At 38.8% G+C, this 21,326-nt stretch overlaps 2 protein-coding genes across 3 annotated transcripts in view; one reads left to right on the top strand and one right to left on the bottom strand.

Moving 5' to 3' along the window:
* The window catches only part of LOC110466311 (polycomb group RING finger protein 1-like), a 12,818-nt gene extending 8,011 nt beyond the window's left edge, over positions 1 to 4,807 (bottom strand). The window contains exons 1-6 of the mRNA XM_021522729.1: positions 4,770 to 4,807; positions 4,269 to 4,371; positions 1,925 to 2,077; positions 975 to 1,034; positions 639 to 750; positions 92 to 233 (exon numbers count right to left, since the gene is read on the bottom strand). Coding sequence (XP_021378404.1) covers positions 92 to 233; positions 639 to 750; positions 975 to 1,034; positions 1,925 to 2,077; positions 4,269 to 4,371; positions 4,770 to 4,790 — 591 coding nt within the window. The 5' untranslated portion in view covers positions 4,791 to 4,807. The remainder of the gene's footprint in view (positions 1 to 91; positions 234 to 638; positions 751 to 974; positions 1,035 to 1,924; positions 2,078 to 4,268; positions 4,372 to 4,769) is intronic.
* A 225-nt stretch (positions 4,808 to 5,032) lies between these two features.
* LOC110466306 (Hermansky-Pudlak syndrome 1 protein homolog) lies at positions 5,033 to 20,749 on the top strand. Of its 2 annotated transcripts, XM_021522719.1 has the most exons (17): positions 5,033 to 5,181; positions 6,223 to 6,372; positions 6,565 to 6,686; positions 7,615 to 7,723; positions 8,047 to 8,198; positions 8,848 to 9,094; positions 10,586 to 10,649; positions 10,988 to 11,055; positions 13,502 to 13,632; positions 14,653 to 14,687; positions 14,975 to 15,174; positions 16,319 to 16,483; positions 17,099 to 17,211; positions 18,546 to 18,737; positions 18,971 to 19,109; positions 19,345 to 19,458; positions 19,647 to 20,749. In XM_021522719.1, the coding sequence occupies exons 1-17, from the start codon at positions 5,071 to 5,073 to the stop codon at positions 19,908 to 19,910; spliced, it is 2,376 nt and encodes a 791-aa protein (XP_021378394.1). In that variant the 5' UTR covers positions 5,033 to 5,070; the 3' UTR covers positions 19,911 to 20,749. The 2 variants fall into 2 exon arrangements, with proteins under 2 accessions (XP_021378394.1, XP_021378393.1); XM_021522718.1 differs by lacking the exon at positions 14,653 to 14,687 and having other exon boundaries at positions 13,502 to 13,667.
* Positions 20,750 to 21,326: the final 577 nt, after the last annotated feature.

Genomic DNA, 21,326 nt, shown 5'->3' with positions numbered 1-21,326 from the left:
TAGGTATACAGATTATAACTTACCTCCACTCCCGTAGGTATACAGATTATAACTTACCCCCACTCCCGTAGGTATACAGATTATAACTTACCTCCACTCCCGTAGGGATGCTGAGTTTCTTGGTGATGATCCTCTTTAAGTGAGCTATGAGAACTCGTATCGAACACCGTATGAACTTCCTCTCCAGAACCTTCAGGTCAAACGCCTCCCCACTCACCGGGATTGACTGAATACTACAAAGATGGATGAAAAAGAAAATGAATTTAAATTAATGAAGACAAAAATTTATTAAAAACATGTCAGTCCTTGGGAGAAAAGAAACATTTGCTTAACAGTGCAGTATGTGTTATAATTTCACAGCAAAAGTTCTCAGTTCATTGACAGGACTAAATGACTATATTTCCTGTCATATACTCAAATTAAATATCATTTCGAATAATTACCCAAATAAAGAAATAACATATAAGTACAGTGTATTTTTCATCTACAATTCATAAAGTGAATCTTTTACCAAGGTCAGACACTTGATTAGCCAGGTATATACAGGTGTATCAGTGAAGTGATATACCTGTATCATTCCAGATAGTTGTTAATTGCTGCGGACAGGTGAATAAGTAGGTAATTCAATAGCGACTTACCTGTATCGCTCAAGACAAAGTCCAATCTGTTCGTCATATTTAAACTGGTGGGCATTGGGGTTGTTCAGGATACATGACAATTTTGGAGCAGCTTTCTTTTCCACAACAACCCCTGATGATAAGAACAATTGATTATTAAAAGCAGGAACATATTATACACCAACTACCGATCAATTTAATAGGAACAAAAACAATGACTCGGATATTTACCAAAACAATTACTTTTAGAGTCCATATCAGGAGGACAAGAATCCTGCAATGCTGTATGATGATTCAGTAAAAATACACAAGGCTTCTTTTTCTTTTTGAAATTATATCCTAGTAAGATGTTTCTACCTTTCTTTTGTTTTGCAAATCCTCTTGATTTGTAGAAATCTTCTCTCCTTTTTTCTTCATCTAAACAAAATATAGAATATAAGTAATGACAATATTAAAGATTATGTTGTTATTATCTTTGACACATATTAACAAATAATAATTTGCCAAGTAAAAAGACACATTCTAGAATGAAGTATTAGATAATAAAAGTGTTCCTTGGCTTTGAAGATTTATGGGGGTTTCCCATCTTTGTAACAGTTAAAGTGATGGTCTCTACATAGGACAGGGACACCCAAAGGTAAAATGGCCTCTTACTGGCATGTTGCTTGATCTCTTACACAGTCACAATATTCTGGCAGCAAGCCTAACTACAGACTCCTAGAGAGCCTCAACCTTGAGAAGAAAGAGTGCCATATTTGCCAAAATAAGCGCTCCTCCCCCTAAACGAATCCCTTCCCCTTTTTCAGGAGGAATTGAAATGATATAGACCTCCTCCAAAATCTAGTACTTACACTTTAAAGCAGAAATTGTTGTCTGCATGGTGATCATGGCTGAACTTCCCTTAACTCATTCACCCCTGAAATTTTATAAAGAACTATTCCAGTCTTTGAATTGGAAGAGTTCAAATGTGTCTTCAGGGCTGAATGAGTTAAAGCATGAAGTGGGTGAACAATTTTATTTTCAAAGCTCCAGTCATCCTAGAATGTTTATACGGTTCTTCGGTGATAACAACTAGTTGAAATTGCAGTAGAAACTTTTTCTATCATGGGTCACATTTTATCATCCCAATACACGCACTTTTTAAAGCCATTTTTTTTTTAAAGCATCCTGGGTGCTAATTACGGCGAATACGGTATGTAAGAGAGAAGAGAAAATATAAAGGTTCAACGGTTGTCATGACCTTGAGCCAATATTTGGTAAGTACTGACAGTAGTTAACAATGCTCAGACACCATTTACCATACTTACTTTCAAACAGGTCAGGCACCAGTTTGTACACTATGTCTTGCATGGTTCGGTCAGCACGTAGGTGGATCAAAGGCTGGGATTCGTGTACTTTGTTCCCACATTGCGGACAACTCTTGCTCATTTGGAGGTGTTTAACAATACAACTTTTGCAAACTGCCAAGAAAAGGACAAAATATTCATCATCATTTATGATGTCATGTACACAAATGTAACAGGACAGAAATGCATGTATCAGTCCAGGATTGGAATCCAGAACTTTTGAACTCTAGATGGACACACCAACCAATTGAGTGAATTCTGCTCCCCAACGATCAACCCAGTCCAGTTCCGCTATCCGTCAATAAAGTCTTCAACCTCGAAGTTAATGAGACGCTTTTAACACCTTTCATGGATATATTTAGTTGGGCACCATATTTTAATAGGAGAGAAAGATAAATACACAACCAGACCAGGATTTGTACTTGGGATGTCCAAACTTTACCAAATAAGCTCACTGGTAGTTCCACTACACAAGTATGATTAAGACAAGAGGCCCAATGGCCCTGCATCCCTAACCTGGTATTAATCTCACACTTGCAATCTTAAAAGCGGGCTAAAATAAATACAGCTAAAGGCAGAATATCAGTGTTTGATTCATAAGAACCTATTAAAAGATTTAAACATATGACGCCTGTGACTTTGAATGTCTAACAAGGACATTATGTTGAAAGTGGGTCACTGTCATTTGACCCCTGTGATCTTGAAAGTTGGTTAAGGTAATTAATTTGAATAAACTTGGTAGCCCTTCATCCCAGCATGCTGCAGGCCCAATATCAGTACCCTGGGCCTTTTGGTTATTGAGAAGAAGTCGTTTTAAGATTTTAAGACATTTGACCCATGTGACCTTGAAAGTGGGTCAAGGTCATTCATTTGAACAAACTTGGTAGCCCTTCATCCAAGGCCAGCAACAAGCCCAATATCAGTATCCTGGGCTTTTTGGTTATTGAGAAGAAGTTGTTTGAAGATTTCAAGACATTTGACCCCAGTGACCTTGAAAGTTGGTCAGGGTCACTCATTTGAACAAACTTGGTAGCCCTTCATCCCAGCCAGCCACAGGCCCAATATCAGTACCCTGGGCTTTTTGGTTATTGAGAAGAAGTTGTTTGAAGATTTTAACATATTTGACCCCTATGACCTTGAAAGTGGGTCAACGTCACTCATTTGAACAAACTTGGTAGCCCTTCATCCAAGCATACTACTGGCCAAATATCATCAGCCTGGGCCTCTTGGTTATTCAGAAGAAGTTGTTTAAAGTAAAATGTTGACGCCGGACGGAGGATGCCGGACGGACGCCGGACGCCGCACCATGTCATAAGCTCACTTGGCCCTTCGGGCCAGGTGAGCTAATAAAAACTAAAGATGCCTGCGAGTACAACCTTTTTTCACAAAGTACAATGGAAACTATGTTTTACATCTAACACATACTGGTAAATTTTATGAGTTCTGCATCTAAATCCCTGTCAGATTATTCTGTAATGAAAAATTGAATTATATATCTAAGAGATGTTTTAGACTTTCAGAATTCCATGAGAGGAAACAAATATATAAGCTATATACATGTACTTAGATATAACCTGTTACCAATTACTCATTTTCTCAAATACCTCTGATACAAATTGAAATCAAGAACTACTGAAAAACTCTAGTCCACTACTCCAACAATGAAGTTAGAGAAAACATTCAGTAACAAATGACTAAAGCTATTTCATTGCTGAGATGGTCTTACATGCAAGCAAAATATCAATAATTATACCTGTATGGGGTCCATACTACTTACAGGTGTGGGAGCCATTAACGAATTGAACTCAGTGATAATATGGCATTTACAGTCTGTATGAATGACACAGACTTGCTAGCAATCATCACAATCATAGAAATTATAATCTGCTTAACAATATTCAACATATAGTTCAAATTAGTATCTGTATAGTGTATGTTTGTTGTTCAATGAATAGAACAGCCATCTACCATGGAGGTTCTATCTAACATTACACTTATGATGTCATAATAATGAGAACGTCAACACCTGGGACAGTCTATATATTAATGACATACACGCTTGGTTGGGTTATAAATATATTGACACTCAATGCCATGAAACGATAAATATAAAACTTACAGGTACAGGGGTGTATTTACTTAAAAGTCTCGGGTATGAAATATATAGGGGTCAATTTTAACTTACAGGTATTGGTTTATAAAACTTAGAGATGCAGGGTCTCCATTCTCTAATATATACTTACATGTATGAAGACACTCAGTGGTGGGTCTCCATTCTCTAATAATATATGCATTCTGTACTTACATGTATGAAGACACTCAGTGGTGGTAGTGGCATCAATAAAGTATCCGGCACACAGTGAACACACAATGTGGGCATTTACATCAAACACACGGACCTTCAACACCTATTGAGGACCACAATGTAACAAACAAACAAAATCAGATAATAACAAGTAATTTTGTAAAAAAAAAATCGTCAGATACATGAGTGAGAAGTAAATTATTATTTATAGGACGATCGTTACAAACAAAAGATTACAAAGTTATGTCTTATGTCTAATAAAGCTGCTAAAAGAACTATCAATAAGCTAACTTTTGAAATATAATTATGTCAACAACCACAACATCTATCTAACGTTAGCGTAGGTAACGACAAACGATAGGCGGTGATATCGTAGATTGAACACGTTAAAAGTAAAATGTTTGTATAGTCGAATACGTTAAAATTAAAGTATATGTAAAGATAAATGCAACAAATTAAAGACATAAATACATTATTTAGACTTAAATCAACAGTGTTTACCTCGTCCATGGAAGCGTCCATCTTAGAAATTTTTGACAGGTGCTATTTTTTCGGCAAAGGATAAGTTTTGTCTTATTTGATGTTAAATTTACAATAATTTTAATTAAGAATAAAATGTGGGCTCATCAGTTTATCAGTATATCTTAAGATGTGTAATTATTTATAAATATTCTACTTTCGTTTTAATTTACGAAACTATACTCGAACAATTATTCAGTGGTACGTTTGAATCAAACGGTAATAAAAGAGAAAGCGTCTATCTGACAGAGTATATGAGGAAGAGAAATGACAGGTGACCAACATGAAAGGATTTCTTATAATAAACAGAATAAACGATCTTTTGTTCGCCGATTGTGATGATGCATTTATACATAATGTAAACAGTCAAGCCATAGAGGAAGGATTACTACAGGTAATGAATGATTCATTGCATGTCATGGTCTGGAAAAGTTCCGATTTTTAATGTTCTATTGGGAGGGGGGAGGAGGCTTAAATGATGGTTCAATAGCCTTTAGCAAGAATGTTCTCATTTCTATTCTGTTCCATGTTTCAACCTTTGCAATCACAAAATAACATGTAACAGAATGAATACATGATGTGTTAAAATAGTCAGAAAGATCAGGTGCAAATTGCAATCACAGGTGCTCAGGACACTGATATGATGTGTATTATTACTATATAATACTATGATATAGTACTTTAACTCATCATATCAGTGTGTCCAGCATCTGTGGGTGCAATGATTAAACCAAGGATTAATTACTCTGATGTTAATCTTAAATTCATACTAAATGATGCAAAACTTAAATGAAAATCACATCCAACTTGATTCTAAATGAAGATATTCCAAAAATTAATTTGCTGCTCTAAATCTATTAACAACCAAGATTTTAGTAACCCCCTTACCAAGCTCACAAACTTGTAACATTAGGGTATTGTAAATGGCTTTGACTTGTAATAGGACGGGAAAATAAAATAAAACAGGGTAGACTGGAATCAAATCATAAACCTTTGAACTCTCATTATTGACAATCTAACCAAGTAGGCTTAATTTAAGTTGTTAAACAAAAACAAACCAAACTAAAAATTAATAATGCTTACATGTATACTGCTATTCAGACAGAGATATTTTATAGCCCTGGACTCAGGTTCCAAATATTGGTTTTAGCATTGCATGTACATTTACATTATTATAATCTTGTGTTGAGGCAATTAATATAAACTGCTTTACCCCGGGAAATTTCCAAAGCAGTTTTCACATTTTTTGCCCTCCACAATGAGCGCAAAAATGTATCCTACCATCAAGTTTTTATGCACAGCTATACTTCATACAGTCATTATATATGTGAAGGGCAAAATTAACGCTGGACAATTATGGATTTTACTGGTAAAGCGGAAGTTCGACAGGGTGAAAGTTTCCCGAGGGTAATCGTTTTACAAATCTTGACTGTAGCCGGAGGACAGCGATGGGAAGTTGGATCGTAATGTTGTGATGCAGCTGTTTTCTCCGCTGTTCATGTCACAATGGTTCCTGATTGACCACAAGAAGAATCCCTGCCTGTCAATCACCTGTGAAAACGACTATGTTTTTGTCTTCAAACAGGTCAGTATATTCTTAAAGAGGTTTCAGCTGTCAGAACATTTTTTAATACAAAAAAAATTCCACAAATCTACTATTTCTTTCAACATAATGTCCAGTTCTAAGTAGCAGTATTTACTAAACTAGAAACTATAAGTTGTTGGTTTGGTAAATAATTTGAAATCAGTTTTTAGTTGTAAGCTGTTTGTTTGACAGTTTGAAGATTTGCTGTTGATTATGATAATTGGAGACAAGACGGAGAGTGAAGAGTTTATGCACCGGAAGGCCTGTGTGTTTGTCCGACTCATGGAGTTCCTGTTCGGGCCGGCCATAGAGGAGTAAGATATCAGAAATTTGAAAAATATAAAAAAATAAGCACAGTTCTGTAGAAGCTGGCTAATCTAGACATTTTATTAATTTTGATTACTGAGCATTTACTGTTTAAATGATTTTCCAAAATGATTTCCTGTTGATTTATAATATTTTCAAGCATTAAAATCATGCTTTTCTTGAAGTTATGATAAAAATAATTACTAAATAAATCGATAAGGGAATAATATACAGGTCAATTTCATTTTGTTTTGCTTTAATTCAATATATACCTACCCTCCTTGTTTACAATAAATTTGATTTGATTACATCATTAAAGTATGATTGGACTGCAGACTACCTATACCTTTATTTCAGACTGTAGACCCTATTTTAGACTACCTAGACCTTTATTTCAGACTGTAGACCCTATTTTAGACTACCTGGACCTTTATTTTAGACTGTAGACCCTATTTTAGACTACCTAGACCTTTATTTCAGACTGTAGACCCTATTTAAGACTACCTAGACCTTTAATTCAGATTGAAGACGCTATTTTAGACTACCTAGACCTTTATTTCAGACTGTAGACCCTATTTTAGACTACCTAGACCTTTATTTCAGACTGTAGACCCTATTTTAGACTATCTAGACCTTTATTTCAGACTGTAGACCCTATTTTAGACTACCTAGACCTTTATTTCAGGCTCTGTAGACTCTATGTCAGACTACCAAGGCCTTTATTTCAGACTCTGTAGACTCTATTTCAGACTACCAAGACCTTTATTTCAGACTCTGTAGACTCTATTTCAGACTACCTAGACCTTTATTTCAGACACTGTAGACTCTATTTCAGCCTGCCTAGACGCTACGTGTTGCTACCTAGACCCTTTGTCAGACTAATTAGACCCTCTCTCTTCCTATGTCTTATCTCACCTGTTGAATGTTTGGATTCAGGTTGGGGCACAGTAAGTTTACAGACAGAAGTGACAGGTGGGCCTTTGTGAGAGGTGTGCTATCCACCTACACACAACTTGTCATGGAGGAGCAGTCATTTCTTGTGGAGGTGAAACTTTGAGGATTTTGAATTTGTTGCCTTGAGATATTTTAGCTAAATTTCATAATTTAAAAAACAAAATCTATTTACAATTTCTTTTTTCATAACTCTATTGTTCAATGGGACTTTTTGGAAAATTTATACATGGACTTGTGTGAATTAACTCGAAGAGTATTGTTAAAGTAATTCAGAATTTAACTATTTGTTTATAAATAAAATACACGTATTGTACCGAAAATCTGTATATATTTTTTTGTAGAACCATGACATATCATTGAATGTCGTGATAACCACCTTGAAAGATTTGTAGCCTATTGTCGCTATGTTTGTAGGCTGTAGAACGACTACAGGTGAACCAGACTGTCAATGTTAAATGTATGGAGCTGTTAGAGTCGGCTATCAACAAGATACAGAAGTCTGGGGAAAAGGCCACACATCATGCTCTCCTTGTGGTCAATAGTAAACTACTGTCTCTGTACTCTGAGTAAGTCACCCATAACACCTGTCACCTGTGTGATGTTAGGGCTGTAACAGAGGGCCAATATCTATGTCGCCCAGGTAAAATACTAGTCGCTGTCTACTAACTCAATTTCTCTTTAAGATTCTCAGTAGAGCAACAGACTAGTAAACCAGAGGTACCAGGTTTGACTCTTAGTAGAACCATTGACAAAAATTGATATCTGTTATATTGGTGCCCACATAGGGACCTTAGAAATATTTTCAAAAATCAACACTGTTACCCCTGACACGTGAGACAAGTTATTTTCTGGAAGGGGAGTATGTCACACTTGTAAAAACAATTAGCAACTTCCTACCAACTTGACTTAGGTAGAATTTCTCTTAAGCTCATCTGGGTACAGAATCTGGATAGTAAATCAGAGGTCCTGGGTTTGACTCCTAGTGAAGGCATTGAAAAAAATAATGACCTCTGTTACTTCTATGAGAAGAAAACAATACTTTAAGGTGCACTGTCTATAGAGTGGACTCTCCCATAAATTACTTTACTACAGCTTCATGCATGTATTTACTATTAGAATAAATATTAAAGCCAGAGTTATCAATGTCTGTAGAAATGGAATAACTTGTGTCAGGTTTTTTAAATGATTGAAAATTATTTCATTTTCAAATTTTAGTCGTAATTCAGCTGAACTTCAGGCAGCGGATACCCTGTCTATCATTTTGCTAGTCCAGCAGATGTTTCCTAACGATGAGAAACTGGAGGATTTCTTCGCCTTCTCCTATCGTAAACCTGACCCTGTAAGCCCTATGGAAGAGGTGAAGAGCCCAGCTTTGGCCCGTACCTACCCTCCACATAGGGAGCTCTATGAGAGTGCCCTGGAGGGGGATGACGAGGACTCAGTGGAGGATGCTGATGACCAGGTAAAATATATTGTATATGCGTTGTGTAAGTAAGTGATGTGTTGGTTTGATGCATCATGAAATTTCCAGAAATATTAAATTTTCCAGATATATAACTTTTCTGCAATCAGAGAAAGGTGGTGTATTGTTATGTTGGAGGAATGGTTTTGTTTAATGCTACCTTGAATTGTTAAGTTGGAAGAATGGTTTAGTTGGTGGTACCCTGTATTGTTAAGTTGGTGGTACCCTGTATTGTTAAGTTGGTAGAATTGTTTAGTTAGTGGTACCCTGTATTGTTAAGTTTGAGGAATAGTTTAGTTGGTGGTACCCTGTATTGTTAAGTTGGAGGAATATTTTAGTTAGTGGTACCCTGTACTGTTAAGTTGGAGGAATAGTTTAGTTGGTGGTACCCTGTATTGTTAAGTTGGTAGAATTTTTAAGTTCATGGTACCCTGTATTGTTAAGTTGGAAAATTGGTTTAGTTCATGGTACCCTGTATTGTTAAGTTGGAGGAATAGTTTAGTTGGTGGTACCCTGTATTGTTAAGTTGGTAGAATTGTTTAGATCATGGTATCCTGTATTGTTAAGTTGGAGGAATAGTTTAGTTGGTGGTACCCTGTATTGTTAAGGTGGATGAATGGTTTAGTTAGTGGTACCCTGTATTGTTAAGCTGGAGGAATAGTTTATTTGGTGGTACCCTGTATTGTTAAATTGGAGGAATAGTTTAGTTGGTGGTACCCTGTATTATTAAGTTGGAGGAATGGTTTAGTTAGTGGTACCCTGTATTGTTAAGTTGGAGGAATAGTTTATTTGGTGGTACCCTGTATTGTTAAATTGGAGGAATAGTTTAGTTGGTGGTACCCTGTATTGTTAAGTTGGTGGAATGGTTTAGTTGGTGGTACCCTGTACTGTTTAGTTGGAGGAATAGTTTATTTGGTGGTACCCTGTATTGTTAAGTTGGAGGAATAGTTTAGTTGGTGGTACCCTGTATTGTTAAGTTGGAGGAATGGTTTAGTTGGTGGTACCCTGTATTGTTAAGTTGGAGGAATGGTTTAGTTGGTGGTACCCTGTGTTGTTAAGTTGGTGGTACCCTGTATTGTTAAGTTTGAGGAATGGTTTAGTTGGTGGTACCCTGTATTGTTAAGTTGGAGGAATGATTTAGTAAGTGGTACCCTGTATTGTTAAGTTGGAGGAATGATTTAGTAAGTGGTACCCTGTATTGTTAAGTTGGAGGAATGGTTTAGTTGGTGGTACCCTGTATTGTTAAGTTTGAGAAATGGTTTAGTTGGTGGTACCCTGTATTGTTTAGTTGGAGGAATGGTTTAGTTAGTGGTACCCTGTATTGTTAAGTTGGAGGAATGGTTTAGTTAGTGGAACCCTGTATTGTTAAGTTGGAGGAATGATTTAGTAAGTGGTACCCTGTATTGTTAAGTTGGAGGAATTGTCTATAAAACGGTATTCAATATTGTGAACAACAGTTCATGTCAGGCTATTTTGTTTCTGTGCTTTCAGTACCAGAGTGCCAGAGACACTCCTCCGAGACGAAGTACAAGGGAATCCTTCTCTACAGCCGTTGGTAAACACAGACCTATCACTTTTTAACCTGACAATATTTTTACAACTCAGGGACAAACAACTCTGCATTTTATTTACAACATCTGACATTAAGAAATATTTGTTGTAGAATTGCAATGTTCTACGAATAAAATATGGCCAGCTTTTTGAAAAAGAAGCATTTTTAAAATCACATTTATTATGAATCTAACATATCTTGTGCAGTATGCCAGTGAATGGTTTGATCGAGCCTCATTTAACCATGTGGAAGTAATTATTATGAATTACCATCTATATATTATACTGTAATTCTAAGGTGAAGAGATTCACATAGTTATTATTTTTCATCTTTGTACATAGGCAGTTCCTACCCACAGGTCTCTGAGATGGGAAAGGAGTTGACTCCAACTTTAGATTCTGACCCTAAGGTAAGAACCAGACTTACCTGACCTGACCCTAAGGTAAGAACCAGACTTACCTGACCTGACCCTAAGGTAAGAACCAGACTTACCTGACCTGACCCTAAGGTAAGAACCAGACTTACCTGACCTGACCCTAAGGTAAGAACCAGACTTACCTGACCTGACCCTAAGGTAAGAACCAAACTTACCTGACCTGACCCTAAGGTAAGAACCAGACTTACCTGACCTGACCCTAAGGTAAGAACCAGACTTACCTGACCTGACCCTAAGGTAAGAACCAGACTTACCTGACCTGACCCTAAGGTAAGAACCAGACTTACCTGACCTGACCCTAAGGTAAGAACCAGACTTACCTGACCTGACCCTAAGGTAAGAACCAGACTTACCTGACCTGACCCTAAGGTAAGAACCAGACTTACCTGACCTGACCCTAAGGTAAGAACCAGACTTACCTGACCTGACCCTAAGGTAAGAACCAGACTTACCTGACCTGACCCTAAGGTAAGAACCAGACTTACCTGACCTGACCCTAAGGTAAGAACCAGACTTACCTGACCTGACCCTAAGGTAAGAACCAGACTTACCTGACCTGACCCTAAGGTAAGAACCAGACTTACCTGACCTGACCCTAAGGTAAGAACCAGACTTACCTGACCTGACCCTAAGGTAAGAACCAGACTTACCTGACCTGACCCTAAGGTAAGAACCAGACTTACCTGACCTGACCCTAAGGTAAGAACCAGACTTACCTGACCTGACCCTAAGGTAAGAACCAGACTTACCTGACCTGACCCTAAGGTAAGAACCAGACTTACCTGACCTGACCCTAAGGTAAGAACAAGACTTACCTGACCTGACCCTAAGGTAAGAACCAGACTTACCTGACCTGACCCTAAGGTAAGATCCAGACTTATCTGACCTGGCCCTAAGGTAAGAACTAAACTTACCTGACCTGACCCTAAGGTAAAAACTAGACTTACCTGACCTGACCCTAAGGTAAGAACTAAACTTACCTGACCTGACCCTAAGGTAAGAACTAGACTTACCTGACCTGACCCTAAGGTAAGAACTAGACTTACCTGACCTGACCCTAAGGTAAGAACCAGACTTACCTGACCTGACCCTAAGGTAAGAACCAGACTTACCTAACCTGACCCTAAGGTAAGAGCTAGACTTACCTGACCTGACCCTAAGGTAAGAACCAAACTTAACCGACCCTATGGTAAAAGCTAGACTTACCTCATCCTCGATATCCAGAGGTTACGCTCACTTTCGCTCTCTGCACCCCTGGAATAGCAAAATTGAAGGCACGAAGATAGCTGTTTGATTGGTCTCAGGTTAAAAAAAACCTGACCAATCGCTACACTGATACATGTCCTTTGAAGATAACAAAGGAGAGACGCCTGACATCAAAGCCTGTCAATTTTTACCGTTACGTGACCGCAAGATTATTTGGATGTACATCATAGGAGTGAACTAGTCTTCTTGTCTCATCAACAAGCTAAGGTGGTGCACACTGAGCCTTCAATTTTGCTATGACATGTTTCAGGGGTGTAGAGAGCGTAAGTGAGCGTAACCCCTGGATATTGAGGATGGACTTACCTAATCTGTCACAGCTCTCAAACAGAAATTAACATTGATGAGTAGGGATAAGTGGTCCCGAGTGAGTGACCTCAGCAGATGTTGAGGGTTTAGTATCTACCAGGAGTGAAGACATGTCGGATGTGCTCTAAATATAAAACACAATCCACAGTCCACTTGATTAGGTCAAAAGGCCAAGTGTATCATCCATTGTTTGTCCTTCCAGCCTCAACGTTTATGTAAAACAAAATCTCCTGAAGATGCCTATGTTTATAATTGGCTAGAAGCTTGCTTGTATAAAGGTCTATCAAATTTGTTTAAATTAAAGACCTTGACGAGTATTCAAGTTCACAGAGGTCGAATGTGTTGAAATTCATAAACAACTTTCTCTGAATAATCCTGTTGGTTATTCAGAGGAAGTTGTTTAAAAAAATCAATACATTTGACCTGTTAGTTATTCAGAGATGGTTGTTTGAAAATTTCAACACATTTGACCTCTGTGAACTTGAGTACTGATCAAGGTCTTTAACTTAAACAAATTTGATAGTCCTTTATACAAGCAAGCTTCCAGCCAATTATAAATATAGGCATCTTTAGTCATAGGAGTCATTGCAGATTTATTAATTAAAATCTGCCTGAAGATTTCGTTATAGCTCATCATTGTCTCATTGAAATGAAAGTTTAAGAGTTGTGTTTAAACCTCACATGAAATGGAAAATTACTTAGTACTTTATATATGACATATAAATATGACATTAGTGCTTCAGTTCACTGTATAACAAGGTACTTTTAGGTCAGTACAACAGCTGGGTGGATTTTTATCCACTAGCACATACAGTAAAACTTTTAGGAAATCACTTATCTCCCCTAGCTTTGGCCAACGGGAGAGCAGGGACTAAATGTTCCGACAATGCGGGGTAGAAGTCGTACAAGTGAAGATGTGCACACTGGCATGTCATCCTGGAGAAACTTGTTTGGTGCAGGACGGGCTCGAAGTGCTAGTTTGATGGAACACCCGTCCTCAATGTCCAGATCAGGTATGTAGTGCTGCAGTATGATGGAACACCCATTCTCAATGTCCCGATCAGGTATGTAGTGCCGCAGTATGATGGAACACCCGTCATCAATGTCCCGATCAGGTATGTAGTGCTGCAGTATGATGGAACACCCGTCCTCAATGTCCCGATCAGGTATGTAGTGCCGCAGTATGATGGAACACCCGTCATCAATGTCCCGATCAGGTATGTAGTGCCGCAGTATGATGGAACACCCGTCATCAATGTCCCGATCAGGTATGTAGTGCCGCAGTATGATGGAACACCCGTCATCAATGTCCCGATCAGGTATGTAGTGCCGCAGTATGATGGAACACCCGTCATCAATGTCCCGATCAGGTATGTAGTGCCGCAGTATGATGGAACACCCGTCATCAATGTCCCGATCAGGTATGTAGTGCCGCAGTATGATGGAACACCCGTCATCAATGTCCCGATCAGGTATGTAGTGCCGCAGTATGATGGAACACCCGTCATCAATGTCCCGATCAGGTATGTAGTGCCGCAGTATGATGGAACACCCGTCATCAATGTCCCGATCAGGTATGTAGTGCCGCAGTATGATGGAACACCCGTCATCAATGTCCCGATCAGGTATGTAGTGCCGCAGTATGATGGAACACCCGTCATCAATGTCCCGATCAGGTATGTAGTGCCGCAGTATGATGGAACACCCGTCATCAATGTCCCGATCAGGTATGTAGTGCCGCAGTATGATGGAACACCCGTCATCAATGTCCCGATCAGGTATGTAGTGCCGCAGTATGATGGAACACCCGTCATCAATGTCCCGATCAGGTATGTAGTGCCGCAGTATGATGGAACACCCGTCATCAATGTCCCGATCAGGTATGTAGTGCCGCAGTATGATGGAACACCCGTCATCAATGTCCCGATCAGGTATGTAGTGCCGCAGTATGATGGAACACCCGTCATCAATGTCCCGATCAGGTATGTAGTGCCGCAGTATGATGGAACACCCGTCATCAATGTCCCGATCAGGTATGTAGTGCCGCAGTATGATGGGACACCCGTCATCAATGTCCCGATCAGGTATGTAGTGCCGCAGTATGATGTCGCTGTACACAGCTCCACTGTTTTAATACAAATACAGCTCCATTGTTATTCAGTGTAATACAATTGAAGATGAAAAGTATTTTTGGTGATTGTTTTCCTAGAGCTTAATCTACTGTTAACGTGTTGACTGTATTTATTTGTTTATACATGTACTATATTGTGATGTATATATATAAAAGAAATATAATTTGGCCTGGTGTCTGCTGGAACAGGTGACGGGTCAAAGTCTGACAGCATGAAGTCCCTAGTGAATGACACCCCACCTCCCATACTGACCGCCCCACAGAGAACAGAGAATGAGAGTTATGTCCGACAGACTGTGTTCCTGTGTACAGACACTTGTACATTCTCACCACACCAGCTCCACTGTCTACAGATCTACCCTGGGATGGTTTTAGTCCTCGTCAGTCAGGTAAGTCTCCCTCCCCTCACAAATCTACCCTGGGATGGTTTTAGTCCTCATCAGTCAGGTAAGTCTCCCTCCCCTCCCCTCACAAATCTACCATTGGATGGTTTTAGTCCTCATCAGTCAGGTAAGTCTCCCTCCCCTCACAAATCTACCCTGGGATGGTTTTAGTCCTTGTCAGTCAGGTAAGTCTCCCTCCCCTCCCCTCACAAATCAACCATGGGATGGTTTTAGTCCTCATCAGTCAGGTAAGTCTCCCTCCCCTCCCTCCCCTCACAGATCTACCCTGGGATGGTTTTGGTCCTCGTCAGTCAGGTAAGTCTCCCTCCCCTCACAGATCTACCCTGGGATGGTTTTAGTCCTCATCAGTCAGGTAAGTCTCCCTCCCCTCCCTCTCCTCACAGATCTACCCTGGGATGGTTTCAGTCATTGTCAGTCCACTAAGTCTCCCTCCTCTCACAGATCTACTCTGGCATGGTTTTATTCCTTTTCAGTCAGGTAAGTCTCCCTCCCCTCACAGATCTACCCTGGGATGGTTTTATTCCTTTTCAGTCAGGTAAGTCTCCCTCCCCTCCCCTCACAGATCTATCTTGGGATGGTTTTAGTCCTTGTCAGTCAGGTAAGTCTCCCTCCCCTCCCCTCACAGATCTACCCTGGCATAGTTTTAGTCCTTGACAGTCAGGGAAATCTCCCTCCCCTCACAGATCTACCCTGGGATGGTTTTAGTCCTTGTCAGTCAGGTAAGTCTCCCTTCCCTCCCCTAACAGATCTACCCTGGGATGGTTTTAGTCCTTGTCAGTCAGGTAAGTCTCCCACCTCTCCTCCCTTACTGATTGGGAGAAAACCTAATCCACATCTCTCAAATCCCCCNCTATACAGACATGCTGCTACATGTAGTCCTCAACACACAACAGACAAGTAAATCTCTCTCCCCCCCCCTCCCTCCCTTCTTCTCTCCTCTTCTTCCCCTCACTGTTCCACCCATGCATGGGGCTGGTCGTCATCAGTCATGTAGGTCTTCCCTCTCCATTCCCTTTCCTCTCCTTCTCTGTCCACTCACAGATTTACCCAGAGATATTGCTAGTCTGTATCAACAGAAGTAGGTAGTTGATACCTATGAAGCGTAAAAACTGTTTTGTTTTACATACAGGTACCTTTGGGAGGCCATGCCGACAAACTATGTCAGCTTCTGCTGCTTCTGAAGGATCTGTTGTCAGGGCGACGAACGAGGGTGCACCGTGCACAGGGACAGGAGTTGTTCGACATCATCAATTCCCTCTTAAACAAACTGATGCCAGCTATGAAAAAGATCAAGGTATGGGCCCTGATTACTGAATGAGGACTACAATAATCTGAGCTTTATATCTAGTCTACCATATATAGCGACCATTTCTATACCTTTAGCATCATGTTATGGGGAAATGTCCAAGATTTCTATAAAAAAAATAGCTCACCTAACACAAGAGTGCCTGTGAGCTTATATCATGGTGCATCAATTTTTTGTTTGTCATCAATTTATTTTCCGAACAACTTCTTTGTCAGGAACTATAAACCTAGGCTAATGCTATTCATCATGTAACCTGCTGGGGGAAATACTACCTATCATTTTCTTCCCATAGATAACGTAATTTACATTGAAAAAGACATTGGTCAAATGAAAGCAGGAAACATAAATTCCATGAATTTGTTTGTAAGAAATTACCATAGCTCTGGTGACTTTTCTTCCCTTGGGACATCGGTATACAAGAGTGGTAATAAATTCAGTAGTTAACGACAATATCAGAACCTTAAACAGACTTTGACAAGTTTTGTATGTCCTCCAAATAGAGCGAGATATGCCATATGGTTTTTTCTCCATCTGTTTGTCATATGATTCAAGGAATGTTCAAGGTCAAAATTGGAGAATTGACTATTCAGTATCTTTTTATAGGGTACCATTGCTGTGATTTTCAACAAAATACGAGCAGGTTGGGACAAACCAGAGTTTAAGAATTTGCTGCTAGAATACCTAGAGAATGCCTCTAATGTTGAGATTCCACCAAGGTAAGCATTTTGTTTGCCTCTTAATGTATTTAATAGAAATAATTACTAAATAATCGAAAAATAACTGATAATCATCTGACTAGGTATATCAGTTAGTAAAGGAAGGCGGGGGTGTCTATTCCAGCATCTTATGTCAAGTCTGTCTGTGTTAGATTTTCTCTGAATGGTTTGTTGAAAAAGAAAGACTCTATCTTCTATATATATATCTAAACTGAACACCACTGGCACCATCTTGTTTAGTCAAATCTTAGAGAGTTCAGGATTCAAGAGTGACTAACTATATATTTAAACTTGACTTGCCCAGTCTGTGATGTGGTAAGGTTCATATATGACTTAAGGGGTGAATGGGTTAAAATGCAATAAAAAAATATATATATACAACTGTGGGTTTATTTTGTTTAGTTCATTGTATATGTACTCATGTTAAAAGACACTACCCGTAGGTTAATTTACTGATTTCACCTGCCATAATGTTAAGGAAATGACGTTCTCTTATTTTCAGTTATCTTATCATCACCAAGAGGACTGACCTATACGAACACTTTATATTATGTCATAATGTTTGTTTGGTAATAGGGTTAACATCCTACCAACAGCTAAGATCATTTCAGGTCATGCCTCCATGTGTCTAATGTATGCATGTCTGTGTGTTTGTGTGCTGGAGGCAGGGCATTTGGTGAAATTGCTTTCTTGATTGCGTGAAACTGATGCAGACTTCTGAGTGCTATCTCACTGAAATACCATGCAGAAGGCACCTAACACAGCATTCCACCGTTCACATTATAATATCAAACCTTTTATTAGCATATGTACCTTGGTGATAATGACTGGTCAACTGTTAATGCTTTTGCATAGGAATTGTGGACTGTATAAACCCCCACGTTAGACCAGGAGGGGTCAGACACAGATTTAGAGAGCATATTTACTGGTGTATAGTGCACAGGACTTAGAAACAAGGCCAGTTTACAGAACAGACACAATCCAGATTAGCTAGAGCCTAATGTCTGGAAAGAAGAATTTTAGAGTCTAGGACTTGGAAACAAGGCCAGTTTACAGAAAAGACACAATCCAGATTAGCTAGAGCCTAATGTCTGGAAAGAAGAATTTTAGAGTCTAGGACTTGGAAACAAGGCCAGTTTACAGAAAAGACACAATCCAGATTAGCTAGAGCCTAATGTCTGGAAAGAAGAATTTTAGAGTCTAGGACTTGGAAACAAGGCCAGTTTACAGAAAAGACACATTACAGATTGGCAAATGTCTTATGTCTAAAAAGAAGAATTTCAGTCTTGATTACACAGAATCCTCTGTATAACATTTCTGTATCAATATTTCAGTGTGGAGCGTGCCTTGAACTTGTTACTGAAGAGAGTAAAGGAGCTCTTCTTATATATGTACCTCCTTCCTCGAGACGTTCCATCGTCAATCATTGAAGCAGTGAAGGTCATACATGAAAAGGCTAAGGTCAAACTTCGCGACTACAAAGACTATCTCGCCGTCAAGGCCCAGCGCAACATTACGATGACAACATATCCTTCACATGAAAACAAAATTGTTGGCAGTTATAAGCTTTGAGTACATGACAATAGGGTTGTCCAGATAATGGGGCATTTGCAAATTATGTATTCTATACATTTCTCAAATGTTTTATTTTGTGATTGCTGAAATAATGTGTTTTAAAGTGAAATATTTTTTTGGATAAAATAATATATGTTCTACCTTGCCAATAATTGTTGTGTTACCTGATCCTTAACAAGCGTACATACCTGGACATGTTCCCGGGTCTCGTTCACTTTATCTACATAGACAGGAAGACCAATCAGGTAATGGCACCTTCTCTCAACATCACCACTGGCGAGGATGGCACAGAATCAGACGCCACCCAGCTCTTCAAGGAAAAGGTATCACATACGGTGCTAAGCCACTACCTTCTTAGGTATATATTGAGTCAGTAAATGTGTCAGCATTTTTTAAGCTGAATTCAAAATTGGAATCAAGAGATACCCAGATTTTGTGCTGTAACTCATGGTAAATATTGACCAACTCTTAGGAAATGTTGACAAAAACAAAGCTCTTTATCAACTAAACCAGATTAATTGTAGAGAGTGTAAAATACCAGTAGTGTTTTGGGTTTAGATCTGGAAAATGATTGAATGGGTGCAGCTGAAGCTGAAGAATGGCATTACCATGGTGACCACAAAAGATGGCGACTACCACTTCTCCTATTTCCTGTGGTTTGAAGACTGTAATGTAAGATACCTACTTTTACCTTCCTTACACTGTTGTTATATTGTAGGTCATTCAAATACATGTAATTATTATATTGTAAAAATAAAATTACAACCTTCATGTACATCACCATTTGTTTTGATACCGATGCTCATATTTGATAATTACAATAAACAATGAGTGTTGCCTAAAACCATTACTGGTTGCAGGGTGCACAGATGCCAGTCCAGCGCCAGTACCAAGCTTCTCTGGCCCAGTCTCCTCCTGGGATCCTGTCGGGGAATTTCTACCGCAACTTGACCCGGGAGTCCTTCCCCAACGCGGTACCAGGGTCCATCAACTGTTACGAGCTCATGATGATGCACATAGGTCTGGTTCATTCCCGGTACATCGTGGAACACTGTCAGAAACTTACACGTATGATGTGGGAAATATCGGGGGACCCATACTCCCCCATGAGTCTGGTGTGGTAATGTATGATCAGTCTGGTTAACCACTGTCAGGAATTTACTTCGATGTGCAAGATATATGGTAACACAAACTCCCCCACGAGTTTGGTTTTATTGCTGTTACTCTTCACACCTGAACTTGGAAACATCTGGCGACACATCCTGTCCCACGAGTGTGGTGTGGTATGATTATTTGGTAGTCTGGCCTGGTGTGGTATGTTAGTTCATTTTGGCGGACATCCGTCAGTAACTTGCGTGTATGATGTACGAGATATCCGGGGATCATCAGATTGTTTTTTTTTTTTTTAGTAACTGTCAAAGTGTGCAAGATATTGGGAAATTGATACTCTGGCCATGAGTTGGGTGTGGCGATTGTATGACTATTGTCGGTAATATGCATGAATACTTTCCCATAAGTTTGGTATAGTGAATGCATGGTCCTTTTGGTGAACCAATGTCCGAGTAACATACACATACATGTATGATGTACAAGGTATTGGGAAATGATACCCTCTCACTTGAGTTCGGCGACATATAATCTCGCAAGTTTTTGTGGAAGATATTTTAATCACTGCAAGTTATAAATCAAATGTGCAATAGAAATGTTAATCGAAGGCAAACTAGGAAGTGGGTGCCATGTGTGTGCAGTTTAAACTTTATCTTCACAGTTAAGTTAAACTTCTAGGAAATAAGGATTGCTCACATCCTGTTAAAATTTCGTTAATGATAATTTTCTGAAGCTGTATTCATGCATCAGTGTATCTGCCAATTCCACACAACAGTAACCTTTTTTCACATTAAAATACACTAACAGTACTGTATACTACCTAACAGTACTATATACTACATTACAATACTATATATTAGCTAACAGTACTGTATACTATATACTACCTAACAGTACTGTATACCATATACTACCTAACAGTACTGTATACAATATACTACCTAACAGTACTGTATAATATATACTACCTTACAGTACTGTATACTATATACTACCTAAAAGTACTGTATACTATATACTACCTAAAAGTACTATATACTACCTAACAGTACTTAATACTATATACTACCTAACAGTACTGAATACTACCTAACAGTACTATATACTATATACTCCCTAACAGTACTGTATACTATATACAACCTAACAGTACTATATACTACCTAACAGAACTGTATACTACCTAACAGTACTATATTCTATATACTACCTAACAGTTCTGTATACTATATACTACCTAACAGTACTGAATACTACCTAACAGTACTATATACTATATACTCCCTAACAGTACTATATACTACCTAACAGTACTGTGTACTATATACTACCTAACAGTACTTAATACTATATACTACCTAACAGTACTATCTACTACCTAACAGTACTATATACTACATTACAATACTATATATTAGCGAACAGTACTGTAT

The sequence above is a fragment of the Mizuhopecten yessoensis genome, unplaced genomic scaffold (genome assembly GCF_002113885.1).
Source record: "Mizuhopecten yessoensis strain PY_sf001 unplaced genomic scaffold, ASM211388v2 scaffold11129, whole genome shotgun sequence".
Taxonomy (NCBI): Eukaryota; Metazoa; Mollusca; class Bivalvia; order Pectinida; family Pectinidae; genus Mizuhopecten; species Mizuhopecten yessoensis.
This window is presented reverse-complemented; position numbering and strand designations above follow the sequence as displayed.